Source organism: Cololabis saira, chromosome 7, assembly GCF_033807715.1.
Source record: "Cololabis saira isolate AMF1-May2022 chromosome 7, fColSai1.1, whole genome shotgun sequence".
NCBI classification, from domain to species: Eukaryota; Metazoa; Chordata; class Actinopteri; order Beloniformes; family Belonidae; genus Cololabis; species Cololabis saira.
Genome location: NC_084593.1, coordinates 15,324,130 through 15,337,299, shown reverse-complemented (window position 1 = coordinate 15,337,299; position 13,170 = coordinate 15,324,130). Strand labels below are relative to the sequence as shown.

Genomic DNA, 13,170 nt, shown 5'->3' with positions numbered 1-13,170 from the left:
ATCTGAAGTGGGGCTTGGAGTCAGAGCAGTCTGCTGCATCTCCTTGTGCATTCTGGGTAGCCTGCTGCAGTCTGTGTTGTCTTCCAGCGAGAGCAGGTTGCTGACTACAGCATCTCTGGTCTCACAACTGACCTAAGTTTACCCTACAGACACACACACACACACACACACACACACACACACACACACACACACACACACACACACACACACACCATTTCTGTGGAGTCATCAGAACAGTTGTTAGGTACGAGACCACTCTGTTCTGTCTTTCCTCCATGTCAGCCCAAAAAACAAAGTTCCTTTACACTCTTATTTTATGGAGAAACCACTAATAACAAAATGTTTTGTTATTTTATCTGCTGATTCGATGATACTCTCTGCAGGTCACGCCTGCAAGAAAGTGATACTCCTGCCCTACATGTGTCATTAATGCATAAATGATTGCGATATGTTTGGGTCTTAAGACCACACGAGCATAACATGACCTGCTTCGCTGGCCCACACATCAAAGTACAGGACAGAATTAGAAAGCTGGTCTTGGCCAAGATGGAAAGAAGGAGCAAACTATTTTTTTCTGCAGTGTATCCTCATCCACCAAGCTTTAACCATGTTCTTCATTTCATTACCTAATATAATTGAGCTATACATTTTCTGCATGTACAGTGATTTACAATATCTCTACTACTGAAACTGAAACACATGACTCATGTTTAATTTTTTCTACAAGCATAGAAGTAAATTGAGTTATGAGATTTAAAGAAAAAAAGATGCAAAAGTTAAACATTTTAAACTTTATAATAACTGATGAATTTTAATTGTTAAATCTGAAGGTAATTGTAGAAAGATGATTCAAATGCGGACAGCCAAAAAGTGATAACCTTAATTTGTCAACACTTATTTAAAAGTTTTAAAAAAGTTACAAATGTCTATAGTCCAGGCTAATTCAATCATTTGGAGCACTCAGACTTAGTAGTTTTTTACATCTATATTGGAAATACCAGTCATCATCAAATGTTGTTCAGTTGCAGTCCATATAAAGGTTTCCCGGTGTACTTTGTGTGCCATTTGGCCTGTGCATCTTCTAATTTTTCCAATTGCAACTGAGTAAAACTAGTTAATTTCCAGTTAAGTTCCAGTTAAAGTTCCAGTTTTACCAGTTAAAGTTGGAAGAGAAATGGAGGAATTTTGAGTTTATGCTTTTAATCAAAAGGTAAAATATGTAGTAAGTAACTTTTTGTCATTAGTGTGTGATGCAAGAGCATAAATGAAGATTATAACACCTACGCCTAGTGTGGGGAGACTGTTGCTATTACTTATCCTTTACTACATAGCTAGGTTTTTATTTATCCTCCATAGTGTCCTAGCCAGGAAAGAAATGCTCTGAAAAGGATCCTTTGTTAAAGGTGCAGATGACGTTACATTTGCAGCTCGGGGACTTTGAAAAGGGCAGGAACATCCTCCAACAAGATTTCATTCAAGATCTCAGGGGCATGATGGTGTAAGTTTAGGTAATATCTCTGCTATTAAAGGCTCATGGCAATTATGTAACATCCTAAAGGGCCTTTTCAAGGAGCTATTGTTAGAGGTGTTCTCGCACAGCGCGGCCCCTCAGGGTGAGTCGGCTTCAGAGCCTTCTGTCAGATGTTATCAGCCTCCCAGCTGTGGCAAACGCCACTTCCACATGTTGAATACCAGAAAGAAAAAGAAAAAAAAGAAAAGAGATTCACGTGACACAAGATCTGATATCCTTTCCATCCAACCATTGAAGTGCTTCATCAAATATTTAGGGCAAATAAACTATTTGTTCTTTTCCTGATTTGTATATTTCATCTCTCACTTTTTTTCACAAACTCCCGGTTAACAGTATCCACTGTTTTTTGCTGCATTTTGGCAGCTTTTGGAAAAAGATGCGATCAAAAAGAGAAATAGGAAGTACAGGAAACACCAAAGCAGTGATAGAAAAAAATGTTGCAGGTAACAAGAGAAGAGGAGCAGGTGAATAAACATACAAATATACAAAATGACTTAAAACAAGCTACTTATAAGAATAGTCAGAAATACAGCACAAGTAAAACAGTAACAAGAAGAAAATGAGGTGATAAAGAGTTAAAAGGCCATTATAGTTTCCTATTCACCATTAATAATTTAGTTAGTTATTGATCGACCCGAGCACTTCTTATTGCACCGGAAGAGTGTGAATGTGTCCTGGAGCCTCACACACATGCACACCAAATGGTTGCATAATGTCGGTCGTTTTTCTCAGCCGAGTTTGACCGCCTTCAGCACACGCACACACACACACACACACACACACACACACACACACACACACACACACACACACACACACACACCACACCACACACACAATGACTCGTATCCATGCACTTGGGCACGACATGAATGACTTTGTGTCTTTCAGGAGTGTTATATAAATGAATCCTGCCTGGGAGTGTCTTTTGTAAATCAAGTGTCAGAACACATGTCAGCACACACACACACACACACACACACACACACACACACACACACACACACACACACACACACACACACACACACACACACACACACACACACACACGCTCTTGCTCCTTGAGGAACGTACAAGAACAAATGCAACTTGACACACACCCTTCTATCTGATCAGCAGGATCTACAAACCTCCGTAGCCTAAATAACAATCTGCCCACCCAGAGTGGCGCCACTGTGGAGAACTTTGTACATCTCTGAGTGTGTGTGTGTGTGTGTGTGTGTGTGTGTGTGTTTGTTTGTGGGTGTGTATTGATATATGTTATGAATTTCTTAGGATTGTCATTTGACTCAAAGTCCTTTAATTAGTAGGAAGTGAGAACATAAACTGACCCAACAGAGTTTCATGCATCTGCTCTAAAAGCCTCCTGAGCTCTTGATTTTCACCGTCCCAAACACGCATGTGTATCAGTGATTAACGGGCTGATTGTCTTTCTTCCTCCCTGTTTTGACTCATGCTGTCCAAGGTTATTTGATGTTATGATGGGAGGGGTGGCGCGGCGTACGTGATGTTTTAACGATGTCGTCCTCTCCCTCCCTCCCTCTCTCTTTCCCTCCACAGCTCCCACCTCTCCTCCATCTCCATCCTGCCTGCCGACTCTGCTGAGTAAGTTCATTCCTTCTGTTCGTGCACATCTATATACACAACGTCTTCACAAATGAACATGTGCAGGCCACAATTAAATACTCTAAATAAAAGAAAGGATTTGTATAAATAAGGCTGTGGTGAACTGGTTTAGCTGAAAAAACAAACAAAAACAGTATAATTTTATAAAACCTGCAAACAGTGTGTAGTACAAGATAAATATGAAGCTATTTTCAAAATAACTCGATCACTATTTCTTTAAATAGATTGTCATTTCAATATAAACCTGTACTCTTTTTATATCCCAGTATTATTTAGATTTTTTAAAAGACATAATGGAACGATGTTCTTTTTGATTTTCAAATAGTGTCTTTTGCAAAAACACATATTTGGGGAAAACAGAGACATCCAGGCTGAAATAATGGGATTGCGGAAAGAAGGTGTGAGTTTAAGAAGAAAAGATAAATAGGAGGAGAGGAGAGCTGGTCTTGTGTTTGGATGACAAAGCTAAAAAGAAGCTAAAATAAAATAGTTTGCATGGCTTGTTGCTTTTGGAGCCTTAGGGATGTGAACTCAGCAATCACATGACTGTCAGGCTCCCGCTTCTTCCCAGCATGACATGAGCGTCCTTTCAGACACGCACAGCTTTCCATTATGCACCTATCAGTTACAGTAGGAACAAGTCTGGACGTCTTCAGTCACGTTGACAGACAGACAGACGCAGAAGAAGGAGGTTCTAAGGCTGTGTAGCTTTTCAACACCTCGTTGAAACACCTTGTTGCACAGCAAAGTCCCCAGAGCTGCTCTGTTTCTTAGTAGCTTGTTGGCGAAATGACACTTGCAGTTTCATTCGCATTACTTTAGTTGAGTGACATAGTGTCATTTCTGGTGGTACTTTAGGAATGCGTCAGCTTTGGTTGCCATGGCAGCATCGTGTCTGTCTATCATCAATGATATCACCTTCCTCTGGTTAACAAGGTGTGTTCAAAAGTATGTCATTGTTAGAACCTGGGAATCCACAGACCTAGGAAGCCCTTCTTCTCACCCTGTGTGAACACGACTGTAAACATGTCTTATGTGTTGTTTTCTGGAGGTGGATGTTTGTACGTGTGATATTTACTTGTTATTGGCAGTTTTTCCTCCAGGAAAGACAGAATTCCTGCTGCAAATAAAGATTGACTTGTGTTGCATTCTTAGTGTACAGGACTGTCTCAGAAAATTAGAATATTGTGTTAAAGTCCTTTATTTTCTGTAATGCCAAAATGTCACACATTCTGGATTCATTACAAATCGATTGAAATATTGCAAGCCTTTTATTATTTTAATATTGCTGATCATGGCTTACAGCTTAAGAAAACTCAAATATCCTATCTCAAAAAATTAGAATATTCTGGGAATCTTAATCTTAAACTGTAAGCCATAATCAGCAATATTAAAATAATAAAAGGCTTGCAATATTTCAGTTGATTTGTAATGAATCCAGAATGTATGACATTTTTGTTTTTTTAATTGCATTACAGAAAATAAAGAACTTTATCACAATATTCTAATTTTCTGAGACAGTCCTGTATATGCTTAATAAAAAACATGACATTAACTGAATGGTGTATGAAACAATGATTTAAGGTCTTGATCTCCACTGAGGTCAGTCCAGAGTTAGTTTTCTTTAACTCCTAGTTAAATATATCCGTTGCTGTGTTTTGTGTGTCTTACAGGATTTTCCAGAGAACCATCAGGGCAGCAGTGGAGCAGCACTTCTTTGAGCTGAAAACCACCATCGACCAAGACCTCAGCAACTATGACAGTCAGGGGTGAGAGAGCACCCAGACACATGCGTGAAGACGTGCACCTGTGCAGAAATGTATCAGTATGCATGCTGAACCAAATATCCTCTGCACTTAGCGCTCGCACATACTGATAGAGACATATATTACACCGTGGTCCAGACCGGCATCTGAAGACTTTTAAGAATTTTTCCTTAGTGAACATCGTGTACGAAGGCACAGGGCCAAACAAAATGGTTTAGGTTAAAAATAAACATGTTAGAAGAAGTGATACCTAAAAGCGAACTACATGCTGAAGGACACAGCTGTTCGGCTGCTCCGTTCTTAAGACAAAGCAAAGTTTAAGTAACCAGTTTGGTGTTACTCCACAGATCAGCGCGGCTGTTACAGCATCATTTTGCCTTTTGAGATTATTTAATTTCTGTACAAAATGTAACTACTTTCATTGTTCATTCTTACATTGCAGGGTGAGTCCCGCTGAGCCAGGGGACGAGCGTTGCCATGGAGATGAAGAACAACAAACTGAGCCTGAGGAGAGTCCCTACGCGACGGAGGGGGAGACCCCACTCATACAGACCAAGCAGCACATACAACAGAGTCCGACCGACACACAGGTCAGTGCGGGACACGCACACGTCCACACAGTCATTAAACCAGCTTCTCACTCGTTGACTACCATCATACATGCGACAGAAGACAAAACTGGGACTCCTGAAACTAAAGTGAGATCCAACGATGACGCACAGAGCACAATGGAGATTTCCCCCCACAAATAAACTCACAGGCCAGTTTCTGTGTGGGCTGACAAAATATTTCCCGGAGCGAACCTCTTTCCTGTCTCAGTGTGTCGGTTTATTCCAAGGCTGAATGTTTGATACGATCAGCACAGTCCATCCTTGTTCTGCACGGTTTGCAACAATAGCTGGAATTTTACCAGACGAGAGAGCGAGAGCAACAGTCTTGTTTTACAAACACTCACATAAAGGCTCCTTTCTGAGGTCGAGTCAGAGCATTGCACACAAGTATAAAAAGCTACTTTTCCTCACATTTCTAGCTCCATTGTGGGAGCTTTGGTACATACATTTGATCACAATTTTAAATGACAGTGAGACATTGTGTATTGAAAACAAGTGTGAAGTGTGTCTCGGCTTTGGCGCTTGTACATCTCGTCTTTCTGAGAGGAACAGATGCTCTGTACATATTTTCTCTGTGCGCATCACATACAGTTTTAGCCAGACTGATCACAGAGGAATGCAGAACTTCTCCGTGTTACTACCCTCCTAGAGCCTCTGTGGCTCCGGTCCCAACAACCATTTTAGGACCCAGATGGGTCGGTGGGGGGTCAACATGGCTGACGGTCAACAATATACCTGCAATGAAGAGACACTTAATTGTTGGATACAAACAGATCATTCTTGAGTCAACAAATGACACCGTTTAGTTCCGTCATATAAGGCCAGTGCAACGTAAGCGCGAAGTTTTTTATACATACAAATGTAGAACTGGGTGGGAAATTAATGTTTTAACCTGCCATCAACAGAAAGATGATGTTGGTTGCTTCCTCATAATATTTATCTCTGCGTTGCAAATAAATATCGACTCATCACCCTGCTCTTCGTGAGAACTCACTCACCGAAAAGAGACACATGACAACTCGCATCTCGTACTGACCTGCAGCTTCTTTTATTAATGTTGTACTCGCAGAGAGAGAAGACACACAACCACACAGTCAAACTCCTCCCCTTGGAAACACAGAGTTCATACAATGTGATCTGTTGGGAACCTTTTTTATGCCGGACTTTAGCTGTTTAAAAAAACCTACTCAAACTGCGTCCCGTGTTAGTCGGAGGAAGTGAAACACCGCAGCGCTTGTTGAACTGGGATGCACCTGTCTTTGACTTCATGTTAAGTCGACATCTGTTCTTGAAAGCTTTCACTTATTTTATGCCTTTATCACACAATTAATCTTAGATAACTGTTTTTCCCTCTCCCAGAATCCACTGGACGCTGTTGCCGCCCTGGAGGAGAGCTCAGGAATGGACTTGGATGCAGATGCTGTCAGAGATGCTGCAAACAACTTCAACACTGCCAGGTGACCAGTTTAAGTCACAAACTCTTCCTTTCTCCATCAGCTCATACCGCTTCCCTTCATCCAGTTTTCATTTTCACGCAGTTACAGGAGTATTTTTCTTAAACACGAGAAAACAAGAGGCAGTGATGACGTTCCCCACCTACTATCACGTTATTTCACTCATTAGTTTGAACATACTCTCTCAGCCAGAACTCATGTCAAAAAACACGTCTGATTGTTGCTTTTCTAGCACATATTAGATCATGCTGCGTTCAAGTGTTTAAAAATAAGGAAGGAAGATGAAATGCTGTTTATTCATAGTGCGGGAAGTTTAGTGGTGTGACTCTTCCTCAGCCGTTTCCAGTCAGTTTCAACAAGACTTAGTTTGGTTGCCCTGCCGTGACTGGTCATCACATGGGAGGGAGGGAGGGGAAAACACACTTTCCAAATCTGAATTTGCATAGAAACAACTAAAATACTTCCCAGAAGAGTATATTTATTCAACCCATGTCTGTATCTTGCTTTTCAACTGTTGTTTTGTTTTGTTTTTCTTCATTTAGGCAGGACCATCAGCCTCTCGAGAGCATGGAGCAAACTGTCACCACAAACTGTGTAAGTACCTGGACTGCAGCAGAATAAATGGTTGCACAAAAATGTCTTTTCTTTTATAAATTAATTTTATTGAAAGCTTTTTCATGTGCAACAGCTTTCCGTTTTCTGCTCTATTTGTTTAGTTTAGGATTATTGATTTTTGTCCTTCATCTGGATCTTTTCACCACTTTTCCACGTTTATCTTCAGTTAATTTGATCAGCTTCCCTCCTTCCCTCTACCAACTGGTTTATATTCTCTCTTCTTCCAGGACTCAGATTTATTCTGCTGTGACCAGAATGCCAACACCAGTGAGACCAACAGGAACCACCTGTCGCCATGCCAACCCAACTCTGGCCACAGCCCTCACCTCCAGCTTTTCCCTGACAACCAGTGGGAGGGTAAGCACCACCTTTTGTCAGGTAACCCCACAATCTCTTCACAGCATAAATATGTGTCCCGTGTGTCAAGAGCAATTTTTTTCACCTTCATCCCTTTATGTGATATATATATATATATATATATATATATATATATATATATATATATATATATATATATATATATATATATATACATATACAGGACTGTCTTAGAAAATTAGAATATTATGATAAAGTTCTTTATTTTCTGTAATGCAATTAAAAAAACTAAATGTCCTACATTCTGGATTCATTACAAATCAACTGAAATATTGCAAGCCTTTTATTATTTTAATATTGCTGATTATGGTTTACAGTTTAAGATTAAGATTCCCAGAATATTCTAATTTTTTGAGATAGGATATTTTAGTTTTCTTAAGCTGTAAGCCATGATCAGCAATATTAAAATAATAAAAGGCTTGCAATATTTCAGTTGATTTGTAATGAATCCAGAATGTATGACATTTTTGCATTACAGAAAATAAAGGACTTTATCACAATATTCTAATTTTCTGAGACAGTCCTGTATATAAACAAATATCATAAGACTTGTTATAATAAGATAATGGGGTTATAATTTTGTCACACACACACTTCTGTATTATCCTAGAGAGACATGCACTCCTGCAGGCCATCTTGCAGTATTTTAATTCCTTTAATGCCGCGACATATCAAACAAACCTTTTCAACTGTTGACTGGCAGAGTTAAACACATTAGAAAAATGACTTTCTAACTTGATCTAACTGATTAAGCGTTCATGCATCTCTGCCATATAAATCAGAGCCTGATGACTTTCAATCTTGTTAGTTTTGAAAAAAAAAAAACAACTGCAAAAGTGGCTCATACACTCTCACAGATCTGTTATTTTGAATAATTTTCCTCAATAAATAAATGACTAATTGTATTTTTTTCCTCTCGGTCTTTGAGCTGGTTTCTTTTCATGTACTTTTCGGTCTGGGTTTGTAATGCGACCGTGTTTAGGTTCATATTTGTGTAGAAGGGAAGGTACTGGATGAATGCTGGTGAGTGACATGAATGACTGACCTCACGGCTCCTCTGTGCTATCTCTCTCTCTCCCTTCCCCCCACCCCCTTTTTTCTCTTCTCCCCCTCCTCCTCCCGTCCAAACAGCATCACCCCCTTCCCATCTCCACCTCCCTCCCATCGACTTTTCATGTATGCATCTGCAAAAGGAGGGCCACGGTAAGTAGTTTCACATCTGCGCACCCCTCCACCGCTCTTCCCATCCCTCCTTTCACCCCGTCTCCGGGTTTTTTCATGACAGTTGCTTGCTGCTGTGGGCAGAAAGCTCTATTAAAATGTTTTCACATTTTAAAACGTGTGTGTGGTAACTATCATAATTAATCCCTGCATGTGAAGCGGCTCTTCCTTGCGTAGGTTTTAATAAGGTACCTGGAGTCTTCATTGTTCCTTTTGTTCCTGCTCCAGGGTCACTGGGAAGATTGGTCAGACTCTGACTACAACTAATGTCTGCTCCACCTGTCTGCCTCACCCTCGGCTCATTGTTTTCATTACCCTTTCTTAATGCCCCCTCCTCTTTTTTTCTATTAAAAAGAAACCTTTGTCTCATCTTTTTAGCCTAGCGCTGGCGGTCAACTCATGCTCAGCGTAACTCAGCAGGGCACAGGAGGAGGAAATGACCGTAGTGGTGCCTCTTGAAACATCGGTCTCGCATGCAGTTAACTCGTTATTAAACCTGCTTCGTGACTCTCCTTTCACGACCTGCGTCGGCCGGCTCTGACTCCCGTCGTGATTTCTCTCCCCCCGTCTCCGCAGACCCCGTTCCAGCCTACAAATCCTGGCAGGACGACAACGAGAACGGAGAAGCGCAACTTTCCCCTCTGGCTGGTCGCATAGTTCCTCTGCCCCTGCTGCCCCTGGGGGACGCTGGCGAGGAGGAGGAGGGGGAGGGAGGCCACGACGACTCCCCGTCATCCTCACGCACCCACCCTCACATCCTGGCACGCCGCTTTCTCGACTTCGGAGCTCACAGCACCCAACGTTTCCTCCAGCAGGACTCGGACGCCTCCTCCCCTACAAAAGCACCCAGGTACAAGAAATACACTGCATTCATGTGCAGCCGAATCTCCCCAGGGCAGGGCAGGGCAGCTGATTTGGTGCTTGTGTTTGCGCAGGCCGAGGCGAGGATCGATGGGCTCCAGAGAGGTGATGAGAGGAGACTCGGTGACCCACCAACTCACCAAGAAGCTTCAGCATCTGAAGAAGAAAATCAAGCAGTTTGAAGAGCAGTTTGAGAAGGAGAGGAACTACAAGGTAACAACATACAGTTGAACTGACTGTAGGATATTCCTGCCTCCCTTTCTTTCTTTTAAACCAATCCATCACTCACACTAGTTCAGGTCTTGGGGGGCAGCAGCCTCACTAGGGACGCCCAGACGCCCCCCCCACCTCCTCCAGCTCTTTAAGGAGAATACAGGAGACGTAATCCTTGAATTTAGTTTTTAACACCACACCTGTTTTTTTCTCTTCCTGGAAAAAAATTGTCAACTAAAGATGATTTAAGATATTAGAATTAATAAAGTTTAACCCTAACTTCTGATTTAAGAAGGATTGTGGTTTGAATTATGTCAAATGTCACAAACCGGAACCACTTCTAGGCAACTGAAGAAAATATCCCTGTTTTGGGAAGTTTTTGGATTTGTCTTGATCGAGATAGAGGCGTTACAGAAGTACAGAAGTACCCGGGAGCAGCGCCGGTGCCATATTATAAAGTGAAAAAACAACTTTATTTTTCAAACATTGCCATAAATTATACATTTGAATGAATAAAAATCGTCCAACGTTAGGTGAGAACCATAATATAGATCGACTGGGAAACAGAGCGCTGCCTTTTGGCTCATGTTAATACACAAAGGTGTGTCCAGGATGTTTTTTAGTTACTCATCAAATTATGGTTCCATCCACTTGCTGTTCTACAAAGTTTCACTGGTATTAGTAGATGGTTAACAAACTATTAACAACTGATCTGTAAAGTGTGTGTTAATATATTAGTTAAGTATTAGTTATTAGGTTATGTGTGTTATTGGGACGTTATTCTAAAGTTGCAACTATTCCTCATTCACTAACAATTTACTAACAATTAATAAATGAGGAATAGTTGCAACTTTAGAATAACGTCCCAATAACGTATATAAACTATTAACTGATTCTTAACAAGTCATTAGTAAGTGATTTACTCATGATCTATTACTAATTTATAAGATATAGGTATAAATCATTAGCATACAGTTAACAAGTCATTCACAACTCGTTAACTAACAGCTTGTAAGTTATCTATTGACTATCTATAAGGCACAGTTATAAGTCCTTAACAAACTGTTAACTGTTATTTAGCAAGTCATTTATAACTCATTAACTATCAGTTTATTAATGACCTATAAGTCAGTAATAGCTTATTATTTAACTGTTTACTAATGATCTATTACCTAGTTATAACGGATAGTTATTATAAAGTGTTACCAAACTTTATAAATGGCTTATGACATTAGGTTCACAGCAGGAGCTGAGTATTTTTAGTGTTGTGAACTCTATAATTCGATTGTTTGTGTAAAATAACGAGTCTTCTTGGTTCCTCCGCAGCCCTCTCATGGAGACAAGGCAGCTAACCCCAAAGTCCTCAAATGGATGACCGACCTGACCAAGATTCGCAGACAGATTAAAGGTAGCTCCCCCCCCATCTCTCCGGTGAATGTGCATCTGTGTGTGTTGGGGGTGAGAGTGTGTGCCAGCCTGTCTGGGACAGTCTGACTCACCTCCCACTCCCAACTCTGGCCTTAACAACAAAACTGCATGTTTGCTGATCTCATGAATCTGAGCAGACATGCACATGTTCAAGGTTGGCGTGGCTCTCACATGCGTGGCTCCCACCCTCAAATGTGCTGGTGCGTCCTTGTGAACCCACTTCGATTATCTCCAGGGTGAATTCAGTAAGGTGAAGCAAATTCAAACACTTAGTCACATAAGACAGGATACGGCCGAGACCAGGAGGAATCTCAATGAAAGGCTTCTTTTTTCCTTTTTTTTTTTTACACAAAACCGTCATTCATTTCCACTAAAAAAGTCCGCACAGTGGGGATAAAGTGTGAAATCTGACATATTCATTTCATACAAACCCTTTTATTCATGGTTTCACCGTACTGAATCAACCCGGGACGCTCGTCCTCCACCTCTCTGAGGTGACTGCTCTCCTTTTTGGAAGACGCAGCGACTGAAACATTTCTTTCTTGTTTCAAATCAAAACTGAAAAAAACCAATAACATGAGCACCCCATCTCCACTTTCCTCCTTCCTCCCTCTATCGCCCAACGACCTGATTGATTGATTGATTGGCCCCACCAGGACGCCAGCACCACCTTTTACCCAGAAGCGCGCTGAGGCACCAGGCTTTGCTCCATTCACAAAGACGCCACCATGCTCCCTCCTCCCCTTCCTCCTCCTCCTCCTCCTCTATCTGCTCACCCCCTCATCACACTCTCACCCCCCCGCTCCACCCCTGCTCAGGCCACAGCTCTAGACCGTTGCACCTCAGTAAGTACTACCCCCTCCCCCCCCCGTAAGTAGACATCACAAACACTGTTACAGTGGGGTGGCCTTGTGAGAGGGAGCATCTTGTTTTGGTGAAATTATTGTTGAAATAGCATGTTGGCATGAAGTGTTATGGAGAGATGTGATGTGAGGGGGGAACTGGATTTTAATGTCAACATATTGAGGTGTTTATCTTTGTCAGGGACTCTGTTGTCAAAGGTTTTATTTTGACATAGGGCTGGGCGATTTTGGACAAAAATAAAATACCGATTTTTTTTTTCTCTGAAAACCCGATTTTCGATTTCGATTCCTTTGGTAAAACTACAAAAGACAATGGAATAAATTGTTTCAAATATTTTATCTTTATTTTTAAAGAAAAATAGCAAACAAATTTCCCTTTTGGGAATGAAGTGCAATTGAAAGATACTGTAAATCCTCCTTGAGTAGTAAAGTGACAACATTTACAATTTTCTTGACCAAACAAAGATGACTAGACGAGCTCTGTCTGTAATGCAGCCAGCTGCAAAAAAGGAAAATCTTTTTAAAAAATTTTTCCTTTTTTTAACATCGTCTTGATTAATAAATCCGATTTAGATTTAAAATCGATTAATCGCACAG

General features: G+C 41.0%; 1 protein-coding gene across 6 annotated transcripts in view; it reads left to right on the top strand.

Annotated features, from left to right (window-relative positions):
- Window positions 1–13,170, top strand: part of fam13b (family with sequence similarity 13 member B) — a 76,003-nt gene that overhangs the window by 52,810 nt on the left and 10,023 nt on the right. Inside the window, exons 8-18 of one of the 6 annotated variants that reach the window (XM_061724864.1) lie at window positions 3,098–3,142; window positions 4,837–4,932; window positions 5,372–5,519; window positions 6,900–6,997; window positions 7,537–7,588; window positions 7,837–7,966; window positions 9,119–9,190; window positions 9,785–10,058; window positions 10,144–10,282; window positions 11,609–11,690; window positions 12,367–12,555. In XM_061724864.1, the coding sequence (XP_061580848.1) occupies window positions 3,098–3,142; window positions 4,837–4,932; window positions 5,372–5,519; window positions 6,900–6,997; window positions 7,537–7,588; window positions 7,837–7,966; window positions 9,119–9,190; window positions 9,785–10,058; window positions 10,144–10,282; window positions 11,609–11,690; window positions 12,367–12,555 (1,325 nt within the window). Of the gene's footprint in view, window positions 1–3,097; window positions 3,143–4,836; window positions 4,933–5,371; window positions 5,520–6,899; window positions 6,998–7,536; window positions 7,589–7,836; window positions 7,988–9,118; window positions 9,191–9,784; window positions 10,059–10,143; window positions 10,283–11,608; window positions 11,691–12,366; window positions 12,556–13,170 lie in introns of all 6 variants that reach the window. The other 5 variants (XM_061724863.1, XM_061724866.1, XM_061724868.1 and 2 more) reach the window with 5 other exon arrangements.